The sequence below is a fragment of the Notamacropus eugenii genome, chromosome 1 (assembly GCF_028372415.1).
Source record: "Notamacropus eugenii isolate mMacEug1 chromosome 1, mMacEug1.pri_v2, whole genome shotgun sequence".
Lineage (NCBI taxonomy): Eukaryota > Metazoa > Chordata > Mammalia > Diprotodontia > Macropodidae > Notamacropus > Notamacropus eugenii.
In genome coordinates this window covers 249,185,614-249,198,142 of record NC_092872.1, presented here as the reverse complement: position 1 = coordinate 249,198,142, position 12,529 = coordinate 249,185,614, and the positions used below count along the sequence as shown (strand labels likewise).

Here is a 12,529-nt window from a genome sequence, read left to right as displayed (position 1 = left end):
AAACATGCTGACATTATTTTCCCTCCCATGGCAGCTTCTGGGTTCCAAAGGGCCAGCCAAATAAAAACCCAGACTCATTCAGTTTGGAACTTAAGCTAAGGGATGAAAATGAAATATTACTATAGAATATGAAAATATGAAACCTATGACTTTTGCCCCCACTCTGAATCTAGAATTTCTTCTCTGTACGAACAACTTTCCACATTCAAAAACATTGTTTACAATGGCCACATTATTTATTGGACATGTAAGAAAGTGGAAAAGAAAATAGCTGTTTTCCACTCAACCATGTACCAGGCACGGACTGTGGAAGGGGCTAAGGAAGGAATGCAAAGGGATGAGCAAAAGACTTTTTGTATGTGTGACTTTTCTCCCTCCTTTCCTTTAGAGAATACAGACCACTGTTTAACTAAAATTACACATTCCCATCCTCAGAAGAGACCTAAATATTATTTAGCTTCTTCATCATGGCATACTTCTCTTGGTGCCATACCCTCTGGGTAGAATGTACATTCCTTGAGGCTTGCACTTAGCATATGTTTAATAAACATTTATTTAATTGAATTGAGTTAGTCAGATAGGCTCAACCTGGTTAAATTATCCATTTGTGTTAGGGGGATAAGATAATTCTATTGAGGAGTTGGAACTCAGGCTGTGAATGAAAGGTTACAGCTGCAATTGAGGCCAGTATTAGAGCTCAGTCTTGGGTCATGTTTAGGGCTCAGTCCAGGGATAACATTAGCGCAGAATGTAACGGTGTGGCCAAATTTCTGAGTAATTGTGTAACCAAAGAGAGGGTTCTCTCTAGTGAAGGGAATTGCCTCTGGGTTAGAGATCAGTTTGTGTGGAGGGTTACAGGCTATGGTTGAGATTTAGTCTAAATTTCTGGATGCTTTTCAAGCTGAGTCAGTATCCAGGCGTTTCAATCAGCCTGTGGCTGTGGTTAAGACTCAGTTAGGGGGTAAGATTAAGGGATCAGTGTGTTGCCAAGTCTGTGAGTCAGTGGTCAGGAATAAGGCTGGGTCTAGGACTGGAATTAGTTTTACAGGTTGTGCCTGAGAAAAGTCAATCTTGTACCCCATTTCAGCTTGTGGCCAAGGATCTGCCACCATCACCTCTATACAGATGAAGTCCTAAAACTTTATTCCTACCTTTACTATCTTCCCAGGTCCTAGGCCAATTTTTTCCAGTTGACTCATAGACATCTTCACCTGACTATCCAGTTGGTATTTTAATCTCAAAATATCCAAAGCTGAAATCAGTCTTTCTTTCTTCCCTATACCCAACCTGCCCTGCCCTTCCTTTTAACATGTTTCTCTCGATGATGTTACCATTTGTTCATTTATTTTTTACTTGAATAGTCTTGATAATTATCTCTCTCTGCAATATCTTTTGCTGTCTCCCTTCTCTCACCATCTATTGTAACATTGTTTTAGAGTCTCTTCTAGGTAATTTATTTAAATAGCCTCTTAATTGGTCTTCTTGCCCTGGTTTCATCTCCCCTCCATTTAAATTTATTTGCTTGTCTGAGTAATCTTTCTAACCCTAACCCACAGTGATCTAGTTATTTCTAATGACAATTAGCATTTGTCTGTCCCTTTAAAGTGTTCAGAGCGCTGTGTATACATTTTCTCATTTGCTCCTTGCCACAAAGCTATAAAGGTGGGGCCCTTGGAGATCTCTTCCATCTTTCCATCTATAATCCTGTGACTTCAAGTTCAACGGTTCTTTTCAACAACATGCTCAGTTGTTTCAGGTGCGTCTGAGTCTTCATTACCCCATTTGAGATTTTCTTGGTAAAGATCATGGAGTGGTTTGTCATTTCCTTCTTCAGCTCATTTTACAGATGAGGAAACTGATGCAAACAAGGTCAAATGACTTGCCCAGGGTCACACAACTAGTAAGTGTCTGAGGTAGCCTTTGAACTCAGCTCTGTCCTGATTCTACTGCTATCATATAGCTGCCTCAGCTCTCTCTACTGGGCTAAAAAAACCTTCTTCATTGCCTACCTACTAAAGTATAAACTGATCTTCACTTTCAAGGTTACCTACCATCTGGTTCCAATTTACTTCATAGCCTTATGTTTATGCTCATTCTCTCATTCTTATTCCACCTAGTCTGTCTCCTTGCCTGTTTGGTTATGTACACCCCCCAGTGGCTCTCACACAATGGACACTTCATGTTTGTTAGATTTGCATCTTTTTGAGAGGTAGCCTCAAATGGTGGGATGATCATGGGTTAGCCTTTTAGTGCCTCACACAACTCTCTGCAAATTAAAAAAATTGTATTTTGATATTTGAGGTATGGGGATTGGAGTCATATATATGTATATATATACACACACACATATATACACATATACACATACATACATACACACATGCATAAATACATATATACATACATACATATATATATAAAATTTCTGTGTTTGTCCTCCGTTTTCCAAGAAGACCATGCCATCAGAGAAATGATGACATGTCTTGCACTTGACTTTGTTTTGAGTGAGGGAGGGATGTGCAAGGTTACAAACCTCACTTTCTCTTCTGAACCATCCCATGTTCCTGAACCTATTATTCAAGTCCCTAAACAATTGGGAAGCACCATACCTGAAGGTCTCATCCAACTCTAGATCTACCTCTTGACATGACTTTGTATTTACTTATCTATGTCCTGGAAGCATGGCCCCATGGGAACAACTCTGGTTCTGGAGTCAGAAGAGCCTTCCTGGGTGGCTCCCCCTCTACAGCTCTCATTTCTTCCATGTTCCAGTGAGGGGAGTGCACTCAATGGCTTCTCACATCCTTTCTGCCCTAAAAGTATGAGGCTGGCTTTTACATTGGGATCCCAGAGACTCCTTGAAGGGAGGGACACTTTGTCTTAGTTTGCAGATTACCTAGCAAAGTACCTTGTACAGAACAGGCACTTGGTACTTATTGAACTGAATTGCCCTTAGATAGCTTAGAAGTACCATGATGTATTTATCTGTGTCCCACCTGCAACTTAGCCCAGAGGTGGAAGTGTCTGAGAAAATGCAGAATTGAAAAAGCTGGTGCAGATGCCGGGAGGCAGCAGCCCCTGGAAGTGGGAAGATGAGGCTTCAGTTCCTGGCCCAACTCCTCCTTTTACTCCTCTGGGCTGAGTGGACAAATACTCCACTGATTAAATCACAAGACCAGCTTAAAAACAACCACCAAACTAAGGACTTCTCCCAGGACATCTAGGTTGATTTCCCTAGAGTGCTGAGAGATTCGAAGACTGACTCAGGGTAACACAGTCAGGCGATGTCACAGGCAGAACTAGAACCCAGATCTCATGACTCCAAGGGCAGACCTTTATTCCCAGTGCTAAGCTGCCTCTCAACACTTGAGCTAGGTTTGAAAAGCAATGAAGGATGGGAATAAGCATTTGTATCCTACCTAATATGTGCTAGGCACTGTGCTAAGCACTTTATAAATAGCATCTCATTTGATCTTCACAACAACTATTTGAGGTATGTGTCATTATTATTCACATTTTAGAGTTGAGGAAACTGAGACAAACCTGATGTTAAGTGACTGGACCAGTTGCTAAGTATTTAAGGCTGGATTTCAACTTACTTCTTTCTGACTCAAGGCTCAGCACTGCTTTCACTTCGCTACCTAGTTTCCTGCTACATTGTGGAATACAAATGAATACAATCTGTCCTTACAAGCTACATAATGACACCCTTGGAATTTCCTCTTGTCAGACTACTTATTTATTAAGCACACACCCACAGTCCTGAGTCCTTCTGACTCTATGGTACAAAAGGCCCAGCTGAGGATACTTTCTCCCAATGTAGCTTGGTACCTTTGCAACACACAAAACCAGTACGTTTCAGGGGTAGGATTTGAACTCAGTCTTCCTGACTCTGGGGCCAGTTGTCTATCCATTGTGTCTTGCTGCCTTTTTCTTTTTTTTTTTGTTGGTACAAATTTTTAAAAAATTATTATCTTATTTGTTTTCACTGTTCTACAATCATTTCCATATATCTTAAATTTCCCCCCCTCCCTCCCCTCCCTCCCACTCCCTCCCTGAGAGGGCATAGTTTTATATAGGTTCTACACATACATTCCTATTAAATACATACCTTAGTCATGTTGCATAGAAGAATCAAAATGAATGGGAGAAACCATAAAACCAAAACATAATACAAAAGAAAATGATCTGCTTCATTCTGTGATCTGAATTCCATAGTTCTTTCTCTGGATGTGGAAGGCATTTTGCCTTAAGAAACGATTGGGAATTTTTTAAGTCTTTGCACTGCAAGAAGTACCAGAAAAAATTCCTTGCACACTGTGGTTGTTGCTGTGTATAAAGTTCTCCTGGTTCTGTTCCTTTCACTCAGCATCAGTTCATATAAGTCTTTCCAGGCCTCTCTGAAGCCTTCCTGTTCATCATTTCTTATTTGCTGCCTTTTTCTTTTCTAAGAGGAGATGAATGGGCATCTTACTTCTTGGTGTGTTGTCACATCTTTGAAAAACAAAGTTAACCCCTCCCACAAGATCACAGTGAGGAATTTCCACTCCCATTTCTGAGTTGTAACACAAGCAAGATCATCCAAGTTTTTTCTCTCATATATAATAAGTTGTTAAAAATTCATTTAACTTTTGTTTCAAATTCTTTTCCTCCCTGTAAGCTTGCTCCCACACACTGAGAAGGCAAATATATGATACTCCCATAATAAAACATAATAATTGTTTTAATCATTTAAAATAGTCTAATATGTCCAAGCATGAACTTAAGCCTGTTCAACAAGCATTTATTGGCAGTTAATAACTATAAGTTCAACTGAGCTAAAATCGAAATATAAGAAGCAAACCCATCCTCCAGGAATAAAACAAAAAGAAACCCTCCCCCCTACTTCCCCCCCCTCCCCACTTTCCCCCCTTCCAAGCAAACCTTTTGTTTAGGAGAGGAGTTACAATAAAACTTGAATGAAAAGAAATGGATGTTTGTTCACTTCAAGTCCTTATATCTATCAGAATTATCAGTTGCATAATTACTATTTCTTTTTCATAACTTTCACTGCAACTTAGTGAGAAGTTTCTGCAAAAGAAAGAAATGAATTTGACATACCAGACACTTCCAGTGGTTTGTTGAAATCTCTGTTTCATTTGATTCATTCCTTTCTTATACATGCATATATGTATGAAAGTATGCTTGTTCAGAGAAGGCAGGCAGAATCTTAATCTTTATTGGATCGACTGGGCAGCTGGGAAGGTGGATGGCAGGCAAAGCTGAGGGGCTGCCCACCTAGCTGTTTGCTCTATCCCACAGCTCCCTAGTGAAAGAGAAAACCTCCCAGAAATTGACATGGTGCACAGGAGCTTCAGGGTCTATGTCCCTGCCCCACCCTTCCTCGGAAGCAGGCCTCCCACGCCTGTGCCACGTGGATCTAGGCTCCTATCCTAACATCCCCACCAGGGGGAGACAAACCCAAGCAACGCGCATCGAGAGCGAGAGACCAGTTTTGTCTCGGCTCACTCGCCGTCTCCCCCTTTTGACCGTACAGGATGTGACCGCGCATGCGTATACCGGGCGCCTGCGCAGAAGCGCGGGACTGTGGGCCCGCCGGCGGTTGTGGGCGGCCGGTGGTCCCTGGCAAGGTGGGCGACGAGCTCGGCGCGTCGCCGGGGAGATGCGCAGCCGATCGGTGAGACTGGGGGCGGGCGGGGAGGGCGGGAGGCAGAGGCATCCTCCCTCCTCAGGGGGCTGTACCTGAGGGGGAGGCGGCATCCGCGGGGCAGGGGGCGTCACTGAGGGGCGCGGCCGTCACAAGCCACCTCCGCCGAGGCGGGGGCCGGGCACCCCGGTCCCCCAGGTTGTCCCGAAGGGCGGGGCTGCCCGCCCGGGCCCGAGGCTGAGGGGAGGCAGGGAGCAGAGGCGATGTCAGGCAGGGGCGGGGGCTGCCGCCGGGGAGAAAGCAGGTGTGGGGGGCCCGGTAGAGGAGGTGCCCGATGGGGTCATCTAGTCCAGCTCCTGCTCGGACTGGCGACCTGCAGCCCCTGGCGCTCCCCACCGGGAAGCCGAAGCCCAGGCCTTCTCTGGGGGAGGGACGTGGATGACTTGTACCCGAGAGCGGAGGGGGTGGGAGGGAGAGGAGTTGCTGAGAACTTGCTGGAAGAGACCGGATTTGAACTCGGGTCCTCCTGACTCCCGGGCCGGTGCTCCGTTCCCTGGGCCACCTAGCCGCCTCTAAGCAGGTCATCTGGCTACACAGTCAGCCTTCTTTTCCAGGGCAGTCTGGAGGGTGGTGGCTGCAGAGGAGCAGGCGACCACTCACTAGCGGGGATGATCAGTGAGGGGTGGGGCAAGAATGGCCGGAAGGGAGGGTCAGAGGCTGATGTGAGGGGGTGTCCCGGAGGGCAGTTTGTGTCTCTTCGGTCAGTCGGAGTCCAGGGGGAGTATTGAGGCTGAGCCACTCCTTAGGTGATAGGAAGTCATGGAGGAGGGGGAGATCACTAAGGGTGGACTTAGTCACAGAGAGAGAAGGAAGAGTCACTTGGGATTCCCTGTTTCTTTGCCCCTGAGAAGCAGGACTGAAAAGTGGATATCCTGACGGGAGAGAGTTTGCCACTAGACTTGGAAGACTCAGGGCTGTCCAGCTTCCACCTGACACTGTGTGACCACGGACAGTTCCCTGGCTTCCCTGACACTATCCCTTAGGGATAAGGATACCTATAGTCCTTACTTCCTAGCATTGCTGTTAGAATTAAGTGAGATAAGTTGTATGTGAAGCTGGCTACATTAAGAGACTGTACATTAATGTCAGCCGTTATAAGGACTGTCTGAGGCAAAGTGGAGGGACCATTTGTCAGGAATAGACATTGTCATTGAAGGGGAAGGAAAAATTATCACTTAAGAGAGTGGGCGTTTCTGGAGGTGTCTCTGGAGGAGAAGGGGAGTAGGAGGTTTTTTTTTTTTTACTGAACCAGAAGGTTCGGTCACAGGTAGGAGTGAGGATCCTCACAGTGAAGAGTGAGGGGAGACCATGTTAAGGCTAGTGACTTTGTAGATGGGTGTGTTGCTGAGGGGGGATAAGTAGGGTAGGAGATGTCTGATCAGACTGAAATTCATTGAGGGAGGAAAGAAAGAGTATCGTTGAAAGGGAGATTCTAGAAAAGAGGGATTATTGGTAAAGAGGAAGTGTCTTGGGAAAATTGCTGTTAACTGAAGGAAAAAGGTATTTGTCAGGAGATGTTGTAATTGAGAGAGATAGAGATTGTCCTTGAGGGATGGATGGGGTGGCTGGGTGGGGTTCATTTAGAATTATTGAGTGAGAAAAAGGGGGTTGGAGAGGGAAGGGGGAGTGAACTGGTGGGCTGAATGGAAAAGATGTGATAAGTGGGTAATGGAGGATTTTGTGGGAATAGCTGTTGGGGAAGAGGGAGGTCACTGGAAATAAGGGTGGAATTATGGTGGGTTTTGGGCAATGGGTGGGTCAGAGAAGAAGGGACCATTTCTATGAGGGTGCAGATGAGGGAGGGGAGGAAGAGAGGCTCCTTTGGAGACCTAGACTTCTCAACATTGGTTATAGAGAGGGGACTGGACCATCTGGGGAAAGGGAGATCAGAACTATTGGTTCGCTCCTCATATAGGAAGAGCCAGGATGAATATGACTCAAGCCGGGGCTCTGGGGGCTGCAGCTGCAGGGCTGGTGGTGGTTCTCCTCTACGCCTCCATCCACAGGATCGAGGAGGGACACCTTGCTGTGTACTACAGGTGAGTGCCAGGTCATGGGAGCCCAACAGACCAGTGTGTACATCCAGCCTAGGTTATCCAACAAAGACAGCTATGATCCCTGGGAATTTGGAAGTTGTCCTTACTACAGTATTGTCTCAGAGTCCTGGAATTGGGTTGATTATCATCAAGCAACCTTTGTGAAGTACATAGTACTGCGGGGGGCGGTGCCACCGACATTGGTTACAACTGGTTTGACTTTTACACACTGCAGAGGCCCAGGGTTGTCCTTGAGCCTCAGTGGCATTCAGTGTTTGTGGGGCTGGTACTCTTATTTGTTTGTTAGCTTCTTCCTGACAACCTTTTTCTCCAGGAGTTTTCCTGAATCTGATCACTCTAAACAGTGACCATAACACATTATGGCTAAGAAGGATGAGATGCAGATAAATGTGTAAATAGTTTTGGGTACACTCTACTTTTCCTCCTTTTCAGCCTGTGTTAGTCTAGCTTACAGGGTAAGGGGAAAATAGTGTGGAAAATTTAGTTTCTCTTAGATGTTATTGCCAGCACTTCTCACAGAGATCTGTTATCTACAGGGAGATCAGTCAATGGAGGCCTTGGGCAGAGAGTTAATTAAAAGAGTATTACCACTCCCAGTTTCAGTGTATCCTTTCTCCTAACTCTTGAGTTGAACACATTTTTCTAATTGAGGACATAGACATACTTTAAACAAGCTTGTTTTTGAATATTTTTACAGGTAGGTCACTATAGGGGTAATTTGGTAGAAGAAATGACAAACTGTGACTAGTAGTTAGGAATGGTATTTTGTTTCAAATTAACAATGACTTGGATGTACCATCCAAGATCTAGGCTTATCAGGTTAGAGTTCCTGCAAATATTCCATTTCCCATAAAATTGCCAAGATTTGATTATCCATATATTTGTTATAAAACCTGTTTGCATTTTCAGCATGTTATACCTTTTTACTTCCCATAAATTCTAATATCAATATTCTCATCAATGGCATGGAGGCAGATTCTATACCAGGGGACTTCTGATAAACCCTATAAAGTCAGAAAGATGTTGAGTTGACCAGCCTAGCTGAGTGTGGAAAAGCTTCTCACCAGAAAGTTGACAACTAGGTGATTTTAGAGAGGGGCACCTCTGAAACTCATGAAGACCAACTACTGAGGCCTGTTGGGAGTGCTCACTAATGAAATTGTGGATCTTTTGACATTGAAAAACTAGTTCTTGGTTCTTGGGGAAACCAATTCTATAGGTACACCTGGTAAAATAGAACATGGATGTAATAGAAATGAAATGAAGTTTGTCAAAAATGACTTCCTTTAATTTACAGGACATAGTCCCAGTTTCTTGTGTGAGCATCCTAGAGTTTGAATAAATAAGTCCATTTTGCCTCTGTACCTTTTTCAACCTTCACATTACCAATTTAAATAATTGTCTTTTTTGGTTTTTGTTCAAAGAACTTGCCCTGGATGGGTTGTCATCTTTGTGGGGAAAAACGATTGGCTAGATCATGGTACAGTTAGGTGGTTGGAATGCTTGGACTCAAAGCGTGGCTTTAATGGTGCAGTGTCATCTTCAGGAGGTCTTCAGTGGAATGCCCCAGATACCTGTGCTTTACCCTGTACTGCTTGACACTTTCATTGATGACTTGGATGAAGGTATAGATGATAGCACATATTTGTAGATGACACAAAGCTGGGAAAGTTAGCTAATGCATTGAATTAGAGGACTATGAGTATACAATGATGGGCCAAATATAAGAAGATATATTTAGTAGAGCCAACTTAGTAGGAGTAAATGAAACATTCTTGATGAGTTCAAGAACCACCTGCACAAGTATAAGAGTGGTAGAAGTATGGCTAGACAACAATCCAGGTTAAAATACCTCATCCATCAAGTGGACTGCAAGCTCCAGACATGGACTATGACATCACAGACAGAAAAAGAGAATGCTTTATTCTTGGAGGCATGGTGTTTAAAGTGAGAGAGATTAGAATCCACTGTATTCTGCAGTTCTGGAGTGTTGTATTCAGTTCTAGATACAAGATTTTAAGGAAGAATATTGTCAGATGGGATTTCCAAAGGAGATTAGGCAAGATAATGGAGGACTTGAGGTTGTGCCATATGAGGATTGTTTGGAAGAACTGGAGATATCTAGCCTGGAGAAGAAAAGCTTTGAGGGGGAAGGTGGGGCAGGTGAGGCATGATCACTTTGTTAAATATACGAAAGGCATTTATATCCTGTAGAAGAGGAATTTGTCCAGATTTGCTGTGTCCCCTCAAGGACGAGACAAGGAATGATCCCCAGAGTTTCTGAGAAGTCAATTTCAGCTTGATGTCAGGTTTAATTCCCAATTAAAACTCTCCTCAAATGGAAGGAGCTGCCCCCATGGGAGATAATGGTTTCTCTTTCATGTGGAGATTTTTAAGCATGGGTTCCATACTTTTCAGCAATGTTGTTGAGTGCATTAAAGTCCTGTTCAGATACAGGTTGGACTAGATGACCTCCAAAGCCTCTGTACCCCTTCTAACTTCTACAGCCTCTAACTTTATAATGAGTTACTGCTGAACATTTTTTCCTGAATTCTAGGTTGGAAAGATAATATCATTCTTCTTTAATAACCTTGACACATAAAACATCTTTTTTTTTTTCAGGGGAGGAGCTTTACTTACTAGCCCCAGTGGACCAGGCTATCATATTATGTTGCCTTTTATTACCACCTACAGATCTGTTCAGGTGAGTGATGCCCAGAGAAACCCAGAATTTGGACAAGTGGGTGTGAAGAGGAGTAATGTGTAGCCAGAGGGATGGGGATTTTTTCCTTCTTTCCTAAATAAGTAGAATTATTTTTTATCATTTAAAAATTTTGAAAAATCATTCATTTTAAATACTCTTTTTTCTACATGTAAATTGTTGTTTGGGCAGGTAGTTTAATACTTTGTAGGAATTCTCCAGGGTAGCCTTGAGGTTTTCTTTCTCTGAGGACTCATTTTTCTCTACCTATGACACAGTCTTAGTCTCTACCTAAACTCCAGTAATTCCCTATTACCATGAGGATCAAATATAAAATCTTTGGTATTTAGGGTTCTCAGTTTCCCTTCCTAACCTTATTATGCCCAATTTCCTTTGGGGAGCTCATCAGGTCAGCTAAACAGGTTTTCTTAGTATTCCTTTTGGTGACGCTCCATCTCCTTGATCTACACTAGCTCTCTCCTATTTCTGAAATGTGCGCTCTCTTTGCTTCATCTGACCATTAAGAATCTCTGGTTCTCTTCAAGCTAGCTCAAATGCCAATGTCTACATGAAGTCTTATTCCCCCCACTAATAGTTGCTTTTCTCACTAGAACAACTTCCATATTGATTTTGTATATACTGGATCTATATAAGTGCATATAGTGTCATCCTTTCCTTTTTAATCCTTCCTCCTTTTCCTTCCCCTTCCCCCTGTAGAATGTTAGCTTCTTAAAGGCAGAGACTTTTTGTTTTTTTGTCTTTTTCTTTGTTTCTTCCTTTCTTTCTGCATCTGATGCCTACCACAGCCCTGGAACATGGTAGATACTTAATGCTTATTGGTATTTATACCTTTTTATTGTTGAAAATAGAACAGGAGTAGTCACTAAAAATAAAGGTGGGTATTCATAGTAACTGGGTCAGTGGACTCTATTAGTATAGAGGACCTGTGTTCTCATACACAGTGAAGTCTGTCTTAACACTTTTTTTTATCTATTACATTATGAAGAATTGTATTTGAGTTATTGTTGGAACATTTATTTTGCCAATGCCCTTAAGCATTTTGCAAGGTCATCCCGTAAAATGGAGGCCACTTGAAAGCAAGTCCTAGTTTTCTTCTGGTTTTTGTCTCTCCAGAGCTGAGCACTGTTCCTTGCATGATGGTAGCAGTAGGTACTTAATGGATACTTGAGTATTTGTTGATTAGTGCTTTGTGCATAGTAAGCATTCTGATGCTGAATAGAAATATTCTGACAAAAACAGTGATCATCTTATCAAATAAAAAAGCTCTCCTATGCAGGCATTTGCTAGAATCATTGTTTGATTAAAAAAAAAAAAAGACGAGTATACTTTTTGAACTACAATGTAACCTATAATCTTGTGTTTGCTGTAACTTTTCCTCACCTCTTTCTGGAACTTATGTTCCGCTATCATTATAATTTTTATCTATTCCAAAGTGTTTGAGCTGCAATCTTCTCTAAGATGAGATGATGCTGAAACCCCTTTGGCGTCATTCTTATCATTCTTATTCTATATCTTAAAAACTTAAAGGGTGAATCCTGAACATCATTCATGGTCTTAAGAGATGAGATATTTGCCAGCAGCAAATCCTCTGTGTGTGTGTGTGTGTGTGTGTGTGTGTGTGTGTGTGTGTATGTGTGTGTATGTATGTATGTATGTGCATGTGCGTGTGCTTATGCATGCGCATGTGTAAAAGGAGTAAGAAGATTAGAAAAGTGAGGAAGGGTTAGGTTATGAAGGGTTTGTTATTTGATCCTGGAGGAGGTGATAGGCAGCCACTGGAGTTTATTGAGCATTGTCATTCAGGCCTGCACTTTAGAAAGATGAATTTGACAGCCAAGTGGAGAGTGAATTGAAGTGGAGAGAGACTGGTGGCAGGCAAGTAGCGAGCAAGTTATTACAGTAGTCTAAATGTGAGATTGTGTCAGAGAAGAGAAGGGGGTATATGCAAGAGATGTTGCAAAGGTAAAATTGACAACATTTGCAACAGATTGGATATGGAGGGAGTGAGAGATAGTGAGGAATTGAGGATGACATTTAGATTTT

At 42.8% G+C, this 12,529-nt stretch overlaps 2 protein-coding genes across 4 annotated transcripts in view; one reads left to right on the top strand and one right to left on the bottom strand.

The window, feature by feature from the left end:
* Positions 1–5,516, bottom strand: part of ZNF774 (zinc finger protein 774) — a 28,555-nt gene extending 23,039 nt beyond the window's left edge. Inside the window, exons 1-2 of the mRNA XM_072628485.1 lie at positions 5,101–5,516; positions 4,112–4,447 (exon numbers count right to left, since the gene is read on the bottom strand). The gene's annotated coding sequence lies outside the window, so the exon portion shown is untranslated. The remainder of the gene's footprint in view (positions 1–4,111; positions 4,448–5,100) is intronic.
* Positions 5,517–5,555: 39 nt separating this feature from the next.
* The window catches only part of ERLIN1 (ER lipid raft associated 1), a 60,535-nt gene continuing 53,561 nt past the window's right edge, over positions 5,556–12,529 (top strand). Inside the window, exons 1-3 of one of the 3 annotated variants that reach the window (XM_072628489.1) lie at positions 5,556–5,677; positions 7,623–7,746; positions 10,387–10,468. In XM_072628489.1, the coding sequence (XP_072484590.1) occupies positions 7,634–7,746; positions 10,387–10,468 (195 nt within the window). In that variant the 5' untranslated portion in view covers positions 5,556–5,677; positions 7,623–7,633. Of the gene's footprint in view, positions 5,678–6,137; positions 6,228–6,401; positions 7,208–7,622; positions 7,747–10,386; positions 10,469–12,529 lie in introns of those variants that run through there. The other 2 variants (XM_072628490.1, XM_072628491.1) reach the window with 2 other exon arrangements.